Source organism: Fusarium vanettenii (assembly GCF_000151355.1).
Source record: "Fusarium vanettenii 77-13-4 unplaced genomic scaffold NECHAsca_196_unmapped, whole genome shotgun sequence".
In the NCBI taxonomy this organism is placed as follows: domain Eukaryota; kingdom Fungi; phylum Ascomycota; class Sordariomycetes; order Hypocreales; family Nectriaceae; genus Fusarium; species Fusarium vanettenii.
In genome coordinates, this window is record NW_003315694.1 from 1 (window position 1) to 12,717 (window position 12,717).

At 37.9% G+C, this 12,717-nt stretch overlaps 2 protein-coding genes across 2 annotated transcripts; both read left to right on the forward strand.

Annotated features, from left to right (window-relative positions):
* Window positions 1–7,027: 7,027 nt before the first annotated feature.
* Window positions 7,028–8,119, forward strand: NECHADRAFT_56763 (uncharacterized protein; the record flags this gene model as incomplete). Its single annotated transcript, XM_003039054.1, has 3 exons — window positions 7,028–7,702; window positions 7,768–7,930; window positions 7,986–8,119. 3 exons carry the CDS (start codon window positions 7,028–7,030, stop codon window positions 8,117–8,119), a joined length of 972 nt encoding a protein of 323 aa, XP_003039100.1.
* Window positions 8,120–8,829: 710 nt separating this feature from the next.
* Window positions 8,830–9,765, forward strand: NECHADRAFT_73318 (uncharacterized protein; the record flags this gene model as incomplete). The annotated part of the gene is made up of 2 exons (XM_003039055.1): window positions 8,830–9,544; window positions 9,596–9,765. Exons 1-2 carry the CDS (start codon window positions 8,851–8,853, stop codon window positions 9,763–9,765), a joined length of 864 nt encoding a protein of 287 aa, XP_003039101.1. The 5' UTR covers window positions 8,830–8,850.
* Between the last annotated feature and the right edge of the window lie 2,952 nt (window positions 9,766–12,717).

The window sequence follows — 12,717 nt, forward strand, 5'->3', positions numbered from 1 at the left end:
GGGTACTTATAGGAAATATAAGGATAAGATATTAGATTTAATTAATTAATTAAAACCTTATCTAGTAGATTTATTAGAGTCTTTTTTCTTAGAAGTAGCTATTCTAGAGGACTCTCTATAATAGACTTTAATTAATATCTAATTATAAACTCTTACTCGCAGGGCTTTTAATATTAAATATAATTAATATATTTCCTATTTATAAAGCCCTTAATAGAGATATAAATTAAGAAGGGATATAAGATATACTCCTTATTCTAGCTAATATTTATTAAATATAATTAATAATAATAGTAATAAAGAATAGGGTTATAATAACCGAGAAGGGCGATTCTAAGAGCCTTTCGGTACTTAGGGCATAAGATTAATTACTTAAAGAATTAACCGCGAGGATAAGCGAAATCAGCGGGGATATAAATAGGCTAAAGAGGATACTTAGAGATTAAGGAAATAAGATCTCCTATAACCTTATCGGGAGTACTATAGTATTCAAAGAATATTTTTATATATACCTTTAGGTTCTTACCCGGGCTATTATTAAAAGCGAGCTCTATATATAAAGGATAATTATCCTAGTTAAAAGTAAAATAAGAATAAATCTAAACCTTTAAATACTTATAGATCTATTTAATTATTTAATTAGAAAGAGTATTAAGGGTAAAAAGGATTTAAAAATAAGCCTAAGGAAAATAGGTATTCTTTGCCTCTTAAGGGGTAATCTTAAAACCTCTATAATTACTTTATTGCGAAGAGGTACCTTTTTAGAAATTAGAATATAAAATCTAAGTCTTAGTGATAACTTAAATATTAAGAAAAAGATTTTACCGCTTAGTAATAAGAACCTTATAAAAAAGCGATATAGATATAATAAATTAATTAATTAAAAAGCATAGAGAGGTATAAAATTAAAGAGAAAGAGGAGAGAAAAATAAAAAGTATAAAAGATTAAATATATAAGAAAGAAGAAAGATATATTAAAAAAGAGTAGCCTATTTAGGTAACCTCTATATATAAGACTATAAATTATAATTAACCTTCGCGGGTAATAAAAGAATTATTTAGTATTAAAGTAATTAAATAATTAACCTTCTCTTTTTATACCTATCGCATAGGTAGTACTTTGCCTCTTCTTTTTATATAGATAAAGCCTAAACTTATTTTATTCTCTTTTACCTCTTTATAAATTAACTAATTAAATTATAAATACCTTTTTATTTATTTCGCATAATTATAATTAATACTTAAATAAATAAGAATCTTTTATTTAATAACCCTTAGATTAAAATAAATCTAATAATTAATTTTATTATAACCCTTATACCTCTTTGAAGATTATTATTATAAAAAGTATTAAGTCTTTTTATATTTAATTAGATAAAATAATACTATAATTATATTATATACCTACTATAAAGATAAAAAAAAACCATAATACCTTAATCTATACCCTATAAGTTATTAAGATATTACTAAAGACTATATTCTTTGCCCCTAAGGGCCCTTATAAGTATATAAGTATATAGCTAAAGTAAGCTTACTTAGTTACCTAGGTTAAAGGTATTAATAGGTAAGGAAGCTTCTTTAAGAAAGATAAGACTATTATTAATATAATTCCCGAATTATATAATAATAAATAATTATTATTCTTTTAGCCTTATAAGGAATAAAACTATTAGGACCTAGTAACCTTTAAGTATCCTTATATAATAAATAATTAGTAATTAATTAATTAAAAGCTAGGTAAGACTAAGCTCTAGCGAAGCTACTTTAAGAACCTAACCTTTAATATCTCCTAGGCAGATTATATTAAAAGCCTTTAGTATTTATACTAAGATCTAACTTGCGATAATAAGATATTACTTAATATCTCGATTAAAGGAGTATTATAAATACTTGCGAATAGGCTTAAGAAGGTTATTATAATTACTAAGTACGAGATTAAGATCCCCGGGAAGGAATTAAAGTATAATTCCTATTAGAATACCCCTATATTATACCTATTAGATTATTATAACCGGATTAAAGCCTACTTCGATATAGGGTTCTATAGGCCTAGGAGATAATATAAATCCCTTATCGGGAAGAGATTCTTTACTAGCTTTATCTAATACTAATATAATAGCTACTTTATAACCTTTATTTAAGATAAGAAGAAAGTAGACCTTTATTATTTTAATACCCTATTAGATAATTAGATAATTTAAGCGAAGAATATCTCCCTTACCTAGAGAGAGTACCTAATAGTAGCTAGATAACCTTATGACTTTAACTTTTATATAATCCTACTAACTCCGCAATAAAGAGCCTAAGAGTATAGCCTTTTATCTTTATTTTATCTCTTTTAGACCCTTAGAGGGTTAATAGGATTAAGTATAGATATACTTACCTAATTTTGCCCCCCTATAACCCTAGAGATTAATAGAGAAGAGAATAAACTAATAAGATTATTTAATCTATTAGTCTATAACTAAATATTAAACTCTTAGACCCGCATAGGAAAATCTAAGGATATTATATATAATAATAATATAAAAATAATTAAGGATATTTTTTAGATTATAATTATTAATAAGATTAGGATCTAAGATAACTATTATTTATATAGAACTAAAAGAGGACCTTTTATAAAGTATTAATTAACCTATATAAATAAAATTAAATATAAACTAAGCTTCCCTAATAAATTAAGAGCTATAAAATAGCTCTATATTAATATAAGAGGTTATATACCTATAGAGCTAGAATCTATTAATATTATTAGTAATTAGATAATTAATTACTTAATCTTAGCCCTAATAATAAATCTTAGCGATAAGGCATTTCTTCTATAAGGACCTAGGCTATTATTAGCTATTATTATAGCTCTAGTCCTTATAGATATACCTAATAATCTAATTAGATAATATAAGCGCTAAGACTTTAAAATTAAGGATAATATATTAATTTTTAAAGGTAAGGAATTTATCTTATTAGATTTTTTATTAAATTCTAAAATACCTAACCTAGGGTCAAAGGTAGCGATAAAGAAGCTAATAAACTTAGTATTAAACTATAAGAAGTAATTAATTAAACTCTTATAATTCCCCCTATTAATAATATTAATGGCGATAGGTAAGCCTATTACCCCGGTACCTCCTAAGAAGATAAAAGACCCCTAGACTCTAAGTAGACCTCTAAAGTCCCTCTCGCTAGGTACCTTAAAGCGCCTATGCCCCTCCTCGAAGAGTAGCTCTAAGTATATATAATTAAGCTTATTATTAAGCTCTAGAGGAAAGGAATCTAAGCTAAGGGCTTAGGGAGGCAATAAATTAATTAATTAAATAATAATAGGTTATAATTAAGGCGAGTATAAAGATAGGCGGCCTTATATTACTAATATTATACCTAATATTCGGGGCGCTAAATAGTTTATTTACTTAACTTTAGAGAGTAATAATAAATATATTCCGGTAAAGAGAATAATAGGCCTAGCTACGAAGATTATATTAATATTTCTAGGGTTAAAAGGCTAGCTTAGGGAGATAAGAAGCTAGCCTATATAGCGACTACTAACTAGGAATTATATAACTTATATACTAGCGGGTCTTATAAGATTATCCTAGTAAGATAATATTATATAAGTAGCCGCGTAGCTATAGGCCCCTGCTATAGCTTTAAAGGAGAGTAAAGACGAGAGAATAAAGAAGCAGTAAAAAAGCCGAGGCAAATAATTAAATAGTTTATAAGTACTCTAATAGGTAGGAAATCGAGTTAGAGAGGTTATAGGCTAAAATAAGCGAAAAAAGTATCTAGGATTAATAAGGCTTTTTAGGAACCATAAGGATAAGTATTAAAGCCTCATAAGGAGCTATGAGTTAGGGGAGAGGCATACTAGGCTATTTTGGGCTATTAGGTAATTTCCTATATATAGAAAAGGGCTAAGGCCGCGGCCCTAATTATTATTATTATTATCTTCTTAAAGGATCAGATTAAGAATAGGGAGCTTAAGGGCTCTTTTCTTAAGAAGATTTTTATTATTATTAATTAATTATTTGCCTTTATTATTTTATATAGTATTTAATTCACGAGAAAGTATATAAAATCTCTTTTTTGAAAGTTATTAGAAGAAAGTTATATAAGAAGTTTTGGCTATAGTTGGTATGTTTTGTTTCTCTAATAAAATACTAGCTTCTTCCTCTTAATATTAACTAGGCTATATTTTATACTAGGTTAATATTAAATCTACCTTATAAAGAGGCCTAGCTAAGTAGCTATCTAGACTTTAAGGCCTATATTAATAGGCTTATTAAGGATATATATAACTTACTTATTCCTTCTAGTATATTAGATTATGCCCTTATCTATAATAAGATATAAGCCCGGATTATAAAGCTCTATTATCGCGAGTTAAATATATTAAGATTACCGCTTAATATATTAAAAGATAATAAGAAAATTATTATTATTAGTAAATTTAATATAATTAAAGAGCTAGAGATAACGATAAAGGAGTTAAAATTAGTTATAAGTTATAAACTTAATTATTAAGTATTTAGGCCGCTAATCCTCTAGCTAAGAGGTCTTTTAATAGTCTTTAATTAATATTTCGCTATAGACTCCTATATAAATAAGGATCCTAAGCTAGATATATATCTCTATAGCTATAATTAGCTTCTAGGCACAGAGGCATAATTTTTCTATTATTTTATATTCTTAGCTATTAATAATGCCGCTCTAGAGTAGGCTATTAACCTAGTTATTAATATATTTAACCTAGCTATTAACTAAGGAAATAGGTATAAAATATTAAAAAAGGGATAGCGGGTTCTAGGGTAGCTACTTAATAATAAGCTCTCATCGCGGCACTTAGAAGGGCTAAAAATCGAAGCCTCGGTCTTTAATAGGTAGAAAAGCCGGTCTCTGGGTGCTATTACCCTTATGCTCTTAAAGGCTATTATCTTTATTGATAAAGCTGTTATTATTATCTGCGTTGAGAGCCTCCGCCGAGATCTCTATAGGTACCGATTGGGAAGTTATTGATTAATCCGAAAGAATTTCTATAAGGATATAGGTGGAATCAATCAATGACGTATTATAAGGTTCCCCTTATGTACCTCTCAGAAATTGGGGCGGATGTGGGGCTAGGTACGGCTGGGAGGTTTTCCACAGCTCAAGGGATAGTACCATGTCGCATATCAGCCTATCGCACACACGGCATAGCCCACTGGATTATTTCCGGAATTCCACTCGGAATTTCCATTCCACACGGATTTCCATCTTCTATATAAGACAGCAACGTCTTTCTCTTTTATATAGTACAATTGCTCCTTAGATAATTCTCATCAATTGACTGGTGCCATCAATGATCCCTGTGGAGCCAATTGTCTGACACCCAGCAACGTGCACGGGCCAAAATGGTAAAAATTAGATGAATTACAGGAATCCACGACACGTGCACAGACGTTCTAGTAGCGTGCACAGACCAGTTTCTATGTAATTGAACGAGTTACTTAACGACTGCGTACAGTAGTAGGGCGACAACCAGGGTATCATCTAGTGCTTATATTCTGGTGGGCTACTTACCGAGCTCCGGGAAGGTTCTAGCCCTGAGTCTGCCGTCCATTAGATTGAAACAGTCAAATGTCTCAGGGCGTCTGCTTGCACTGCCCATTTACTGGAAGCGCGCCTGACCGACATTGGGGGATTCATTTTGTCGTATACATGCTAAGCCGTGCTAGGTTTGCTGTTCGCTGCCTAGTAGCCATTGACACGTTGGTCAGCTGAGTCTTCAAAGGCCATGGCCAAATCGATGGCATACCTCAGCACGAGCCTCGTACAAGAGGCGATCCAATGAACTGCATTGGTGTCAGGTACGTCCAAAGAGAGCTCCCGGAGATATTGGCGAAACGCTTGGAGTAATTCAGAGTGCCTTCGAACTCGTAGATTAGTCAGATTGGCACGACAAGCTGTGGAGATAATTACCTTCGCGGTTCACAGCTCCAAGTGTAACTCGGCGCAAATGCTGGCCATCTTTTTCGAGTGGTTGGTGGAAAGAGTTGACAACGTTGACCAGTCCTGGTTAGGCTTGACATGCATACGACAATGACCTCAAGGTCGGTTGCCCGCTTCCTGTCGCAGGGGTACCGGTAGTGCAGTCAGACGTCCTAGGCCGTTTGGCTGTTTCATCTAATTGATAGTACTCTCGGAGCTAAAACACGCTGGAGCTCTCGGTGAAGGAATATCCCACCTTGAGATTCGTAATGGATTTGGTTTCGTACAATAAATTCTCAATTCCCATTCTCTGTAATTGAGAACGGAGGAAAGGCTTCCCAGCTGCGATTCCTCATGGATGAAGCACGGACGGGGCACCACGCGACAAGTGGAGTAACGAGGCGAGTCGTATTCCCACTTTTGATTCCAGAAGGTATTTCAAGGGTTGACAACTATTTTCCATTCTAGGTAATAAAAATGAAGTAGAGTAAGCCAATCGGGGGGAATTACACGTGAGACCTTCCTCACATTTCCAGGTAGAGTCGATGGAATCGCCACGACAAGGAGACATGACAGAACAAATTTCTCGTGCAGAACCATTCTGTCCAGATCGGGCATGCGGCATGACGATTATGACCGAACCAGCTGCCGCTCCCATGTCAGCATCCTAAGCATCACGCCGTCTCGCACTACGCGCCGCGCAGACTCTCCACAGGTCGAAATGATCGACATGGCCACAGCTGATGCGAACCGGGCCATTTGTCTCGGAAGGAGACACCTTCTGATCCTAGTCCGTTGCTCAGGCCGCATGACCAATCCTGCCAAATTGGGTTACGCGAGGAATATAGAAATGTCGCCATCATATGTAGGAGGTATTCCAGTCCACGGTTATTTCTTATGTACAAGCTACCTCGGATACGGTGGCAACACATGGCAGTCTCCATCCATGCCGCCCAACTGAGGTTTTAAACCGTGCACCTGCCCGCAACATGTGCTCACTTGGGAAAAGATGAGCTCGTTCAAGGACATTAATCGAGTGTCTGCCATCACTGCAACCATGCTCAACTTCCTACGCCAGGTGCGGCCACCACCGCCCACCTTCACTGAGAAGGAGATCCCCGATCTCGCTGGGCGCGTCATTGTAGTTACAGGTGGTAATTCTGGCATCGGCAAGGAAGTCTGTGGTCTCTTGTACTCCAAAAATGCCACCGTCTACATGACCGCCCGTAACGCCGAGAAGGCCGAAGCCGCCGTCACCGCCCTCCGGAAAGCTCACCCGACATCCACCGGCTCCCTGGGCTACGTGATCCTCGACTTCGACGACCTCACATCCATACAGGCCTCCGCCAATGCGCTCAAAGGCAAGACTTCGAGCATCGACGTCCTGATCAACAACGCAGGCATAATGGTCCCGCCAGCGGGGAGTGTTTCAACGCAGGGCTACGAACTGCAACTCAGCACAAATTGCCTTGGACCTTTTCTCTTCACCAAACTGCTTACACCAGTACTCGTCCAGACGGCCAAGTCCGCCCCACCGGGCAGGACGCGGGTCGTGTGGGTTAGCAGCTCGGCGGCAGACCTTCTCTCACCGACGGGTGGCATCGAGATGGACAACATTGACTACAAAAAAGACCAATCGCAGGCTCTAAAATATGGCGTCAGCAAGGCGGGAAACTACTTCCAGAGCACAGAGTTTGCGCGCCGATATCGTGAAGCGGGAATTGTTAGCGTGGTACGTCTTGGCATCAGGGTCAGCCAGGTCGAGGATGCGAGAGCCAGCTAAATGACGCGCAACAGTCTCTCAATCCCGGAAATCTCGAATCAGACTTGGACCGGCACACCACGGGCATGCAGCTCCTGCTGCGCAAGGCCTTGACACACCCAACCATATTTGGGGCATACACCGAGCTGTTCGCGGCGTTGTCGCTGGAGGTGACTTTGGAGAAGTCTGGGTCGTGGAGTAAGGACCCCGCCCTTTCTTCCTTCGACCGCAGCAGCTCACTGACTCTTCCTAGTTATCCCATGGGGGCGATTCGGTTCAATCAGGAAAGACGTGGAGAAGGCCGCAAAATCCCCTGAAGAGGGCGGCACTGGTATCGCCGAGCAGTTCTGGAACTGGTGCGAGGAGCAGGTCAAGCCGTATTGTTGAGGAATAATCTAGAGCCTTCACGAGAACTACGTAGTAAGGCAACGCGACTGTGTAGACCCACAAAAGATAGCTGATATACCTTTGATTCGGCCATTCAATTATGAAAGGAAGCCACTGGTTGCTGACCCAGTCTATCGTGTTGCCACCTCTCCACCCTCTGAGGCCCATCGATTGCCGACCTAATATTTCCCCTTTAGGAAAAAGGTTCTTGGGCTGACAGCACGCCGGGTCGCCAACCCAGGGAAGGATCATGTTCCGGACATCCCGAGCGTCTGCCATGTAACATGGCGGCTGTCTCCGAAAGTGCTGCGCTGATTAATCCACGATACGGCTCGCCTTCTCGGCAACAGCAATGGGGCAAGTCAGTTAGCATTTCATTTGTCAGCTGGCCGGAGATGTCTTCGTCCTGCGTAATTAATTGTCGTATTGGCATAATAGTGGCTGACACTTGCACCTGCCACATGCCATTCACCATCCTTCTTGAGGAATTTCCGCGCAGAGGGAGGGGCCGCCTCCACAATCGATTTCGCTCGAATCACAGGGATACCAAAAATGTGGTACACATCCCGAATTCACGCATTCGATGATTCGGGCAAGTATATGTACGTCACCGTCCATGACGGGAACATCAGCATCATCCAACATTCATGCACACAACAAAGGTCGGAGCCACGAAACCACTCTGATAGAATCAACACAACACCATGGCAGGACTCGATATTCCCTTCGGCATGTCTACCCCAACTACGGTGTATCATCGGCGAGCCTACCCAGCAATCGACCCAAAACGGCCGGAACTTTCCACCAAGGGCAAGAATGTCGTCGTAACCGGTAGCGGATCCGGCATAGGCGCGGAAATCGCCAAGGCGTTCGCCCGATCTGGGGCGGCCAATGTGGCCCTTGTCGGCCGCACCGCGGCGACCCTGCAATCAACGAAGATCGCCATAGAGAAAGAAAGCCCCGAGACAAGTGTGCACATAATCACCGCTGATCTCACCGATGCAGGGCATATCTCTGAGGCCCTGGCGACGTTCACCCAAGCCGTTCCAAGAGGAACGATTGATGTCCTTGTCGCCAACGCTGGCTATCTCCACGCTCTTGTCCAGTTGGCAGACCTGGAACACGACGACTTTTGGCGAACCTTCGAGATTAATGTCAAGGGCAACTTCAACTTGTTGCGGGCTTTCAGGACATATGCGGCAGTGAATGCCACTGTGATAAGCGTCAACTCGGCTGTCGCGCATGTAGGGTTCCTGCCAGGGCATTCGGGTTATGCAGCGGCCAAGGCAGCCTCGGCCAAAATGTTCGACTATTTCCGCGCCGAGAATCCTGGTATCCGGGTCGTGCAGTTCCATCCGGGTGTTGTTATGACAGAGATGGCGAGTAAGTCAGTGGATGCCGGCACGGACTTGCCGTTTGACGATGGTGAGTCTCTTCATGAAGTCAATGTTGTACGCTGTTCCTGATTGATACAAGTGAGTCTACCCGCGGCCTTCGCAGTCTGGTCTGCTAGCCCCGAGGCTGGCTTCTTGAATGGGAAGTATGTGTGGCCACACTGGGACGTAGATGAGTTGAAGGTTATGTCGTCTGAGATCGAAGAATCGGACAGGTTTACTATCGGACTTGGCCTTTCAGCAAGGCAGTAAGTCGGCAGCAGAAGACCGATCCTACTGTAAGCGATGAGGCTTACTGGTCAGGCAGTCAGCGCAAAGGAGGTTACAGAATGGGGTGTCTGTAACCACGTGGTGGAAGATCATGGACGGAGTGTCGTGGAAGCGCCCATCGAGTATGCCAAGATGATCGCAGACAACAGCCCGGATGCTGTGGTGGTATCCAGGAAAGGGCTCAAGCTTGGCTGGGAAGGCCTGGGTGTTGGAGACGTTAGTTCTTTGTATCTTGATGGATGGTCCAGGCGAATATATGAATGGCGACGGTATGGCTAACAATCAAGCTCGAACTTGACAATTCTCAATCAAGTTTGACTTCTCGTCAAGTCAAGTTCTCAAGTCAAGTTTAATGGTTGTCGTCAATCAATCAAGTTAAAGGAGTGTCAAGTCGTCAAGTGTTGAAATGAGAAGATGCTCATTGCTTGATTCAACCTACATGTGTAGTAGGGGAACTACTATTTATGTACAGGCACGATCTCTGTGGAATGTTCCACGTTCTTCCACACCTTGCCACCGGCTTGGTCGCCTTACATTTGTGATCTCCAACAATTCGATAGATATCGAATCTACAGACGACGCGTTCGATTCGATTCGATTCTACAAGGGTCGCATTCGATTCGAACGCCAAGGCTTGGCGTTCGATTCGATAGATTCGATAGATGTCTGACCCTGGTTGTATAGAGGAACCTTATTGCTGTGGTTAGTTTCATTCATTCTGAGTAAACTAACAAGATTGAAACATCAAGTATCAAGAGTATTGGTCCTTCACGGTCCGTTTATATCCACTAATTCCTCCCTAGCATCCTCATCCTAAAACGGTACTTAGTTAATGCTCAGTGAGGTTGCCGTCATCACCTGCTCTCCTGGCGGGTGTCGTCAGGTCATCACACACGTTCAGTTTTCACACAATCTTGGTGTCAATATCGTGCATGTCATCACTAAACCAGCATTTGGAATCGTGGCAGTCGACTCGCGGGCACCGGTGACCGTTGTAATAATACGGGTTACTATAGTCTAGCGCTGCTGTAAGATCAAATTAATAATCAGATATATTAATCAGATTAATCAATTTAGATTAGATATAAATTTTCATCAGATCAATGAATTTAGATATTAGTCTCGATATATCTAATATATCTAATATCCCTTAATTAGGTAGCTTTATATTTCCATAGTTAGATAGATTTTACCCTAGAGCTGCCGGATTATCTATATATTCTGACCCGAGAAAGTAAAGCTTATCTTACTATGCACTGCGTTATAGGCAGGGGTCGGCAGTAAAGTAATATTTATCCGGGGCCCTTGCCTAGGTCCTGGGAAGAGGCAAATATTTTCCCCCTTTTTCTCATAGTATAGCCTTTGCTAGCTAGGCATGTACTACCTCTAGACCGTTAGAAACTCGCCTTAGCTATCTAATCTAAAGCTATCTATATATTCTACTATAGTCTAAAATGTTAGAGACCCCCTTGAAAGATAGCCTTGCTAGCAGCACGTCGCTATAGCTGCTATTTCCCCTATTTCCTCGTCTCGGATCCCGCCCTAAGAGTATTACTAAGTAGTATAATAAGGCTTTAGCCTTAGCCTTAATTATTAATTCTTTAGTTAATAACCTTTATAAGATTACTTAGGGCTAATAATATTTTATTATAATAAGCCTCTTAGATAATATAATAGTATAGTTAGATCTAAGGGATAAACCGGTTATACTAGGTTTATATTAGCAGGGGATTATTAGTATTATCTTAAATAAGGGTATAAGTTATATCTAATAATATACTTAAGGGTATTAAATATAACTAAGTTATATTAATAGCTAAGGTAATTACTATATAAGAAAATATAATAAGTATATTTTATATACTTTTAGGTATTAGTTATAATTACTCTATCTATTAGTCCTATTTATAGTAATTATATAAGTAATTAAGGTAATTAGTAAGGTAATTACTATAATTACTTAATATTAAGGGTAATCGCTTATTTAATTAGTAAGGAATTATAAGGTCTTACTTATATATATAATAAGTATATATTAGGCTATAATATAATACCTCCCCTTTATTAATCTTATCCTTAAGGCCTTTAAAATTAGTTATCCCGAATTTCCCTTAATTTATTAAATTTTCCCTTATAAATAATTCCTATAATATTAATAGTATATTAAAAATAAAGTCCTATTCCGCCGCATATTATTATTATCTTTTTAAGCTTATTAAAGAAATAGGCTTTAAAGTTATACTTTATTCTTATTATTCCTAAAAGTACTTAAAATATAAGATACTTAAGGGTATTTCTTATTATTCTAAGTATATCTATTATAGCCGCGCTTATAATAGCTTAAGTATATTAATTTCTATTAATAAGTATAGTTTTTTATATTTATTGCCTTCTTTCTATTAATATTTTTATAGCGTTATGCCTAATAGCCGAGAAATATTATCTTAAACTTAAGGAAAAGAAAATAAAAGAGGAGTTAATTACTCTTTAGTAATAGATAAATAAATAATTATCCCGCCTAATATGCCTTTGTCGCTAGAAGAAGTAGATCTATGAGCAGGGTATAGAGATAATATATCAGGGGTTAAATTCTCTAAATAAGTTAGAGGAGTTAGATTATTAAGAGGCTAAGGTTATTATTAATACTTAGTCTTTTAGGGCTATTAATATTATTAATTAGTTAGCTATTTTTAATTTTAATATTAATTCCTTTCCTTCCAGAGTTATTAATAAAAATCCTATAGTAAGTATTATATATTAATAAGGTATTTTAGTAGTTCTTATATATTCTTAGAGTTAAGATAATTCTTCTATTTAATAAGGTATATTATTTTTTTATTAATTTTATCTATATTAAGGATAGCTTTTATAATATATTTTTCTAGTCTATTAATTTCGGTTTCTAGTTTATTATTAGTTCTAACTTAAATAGTA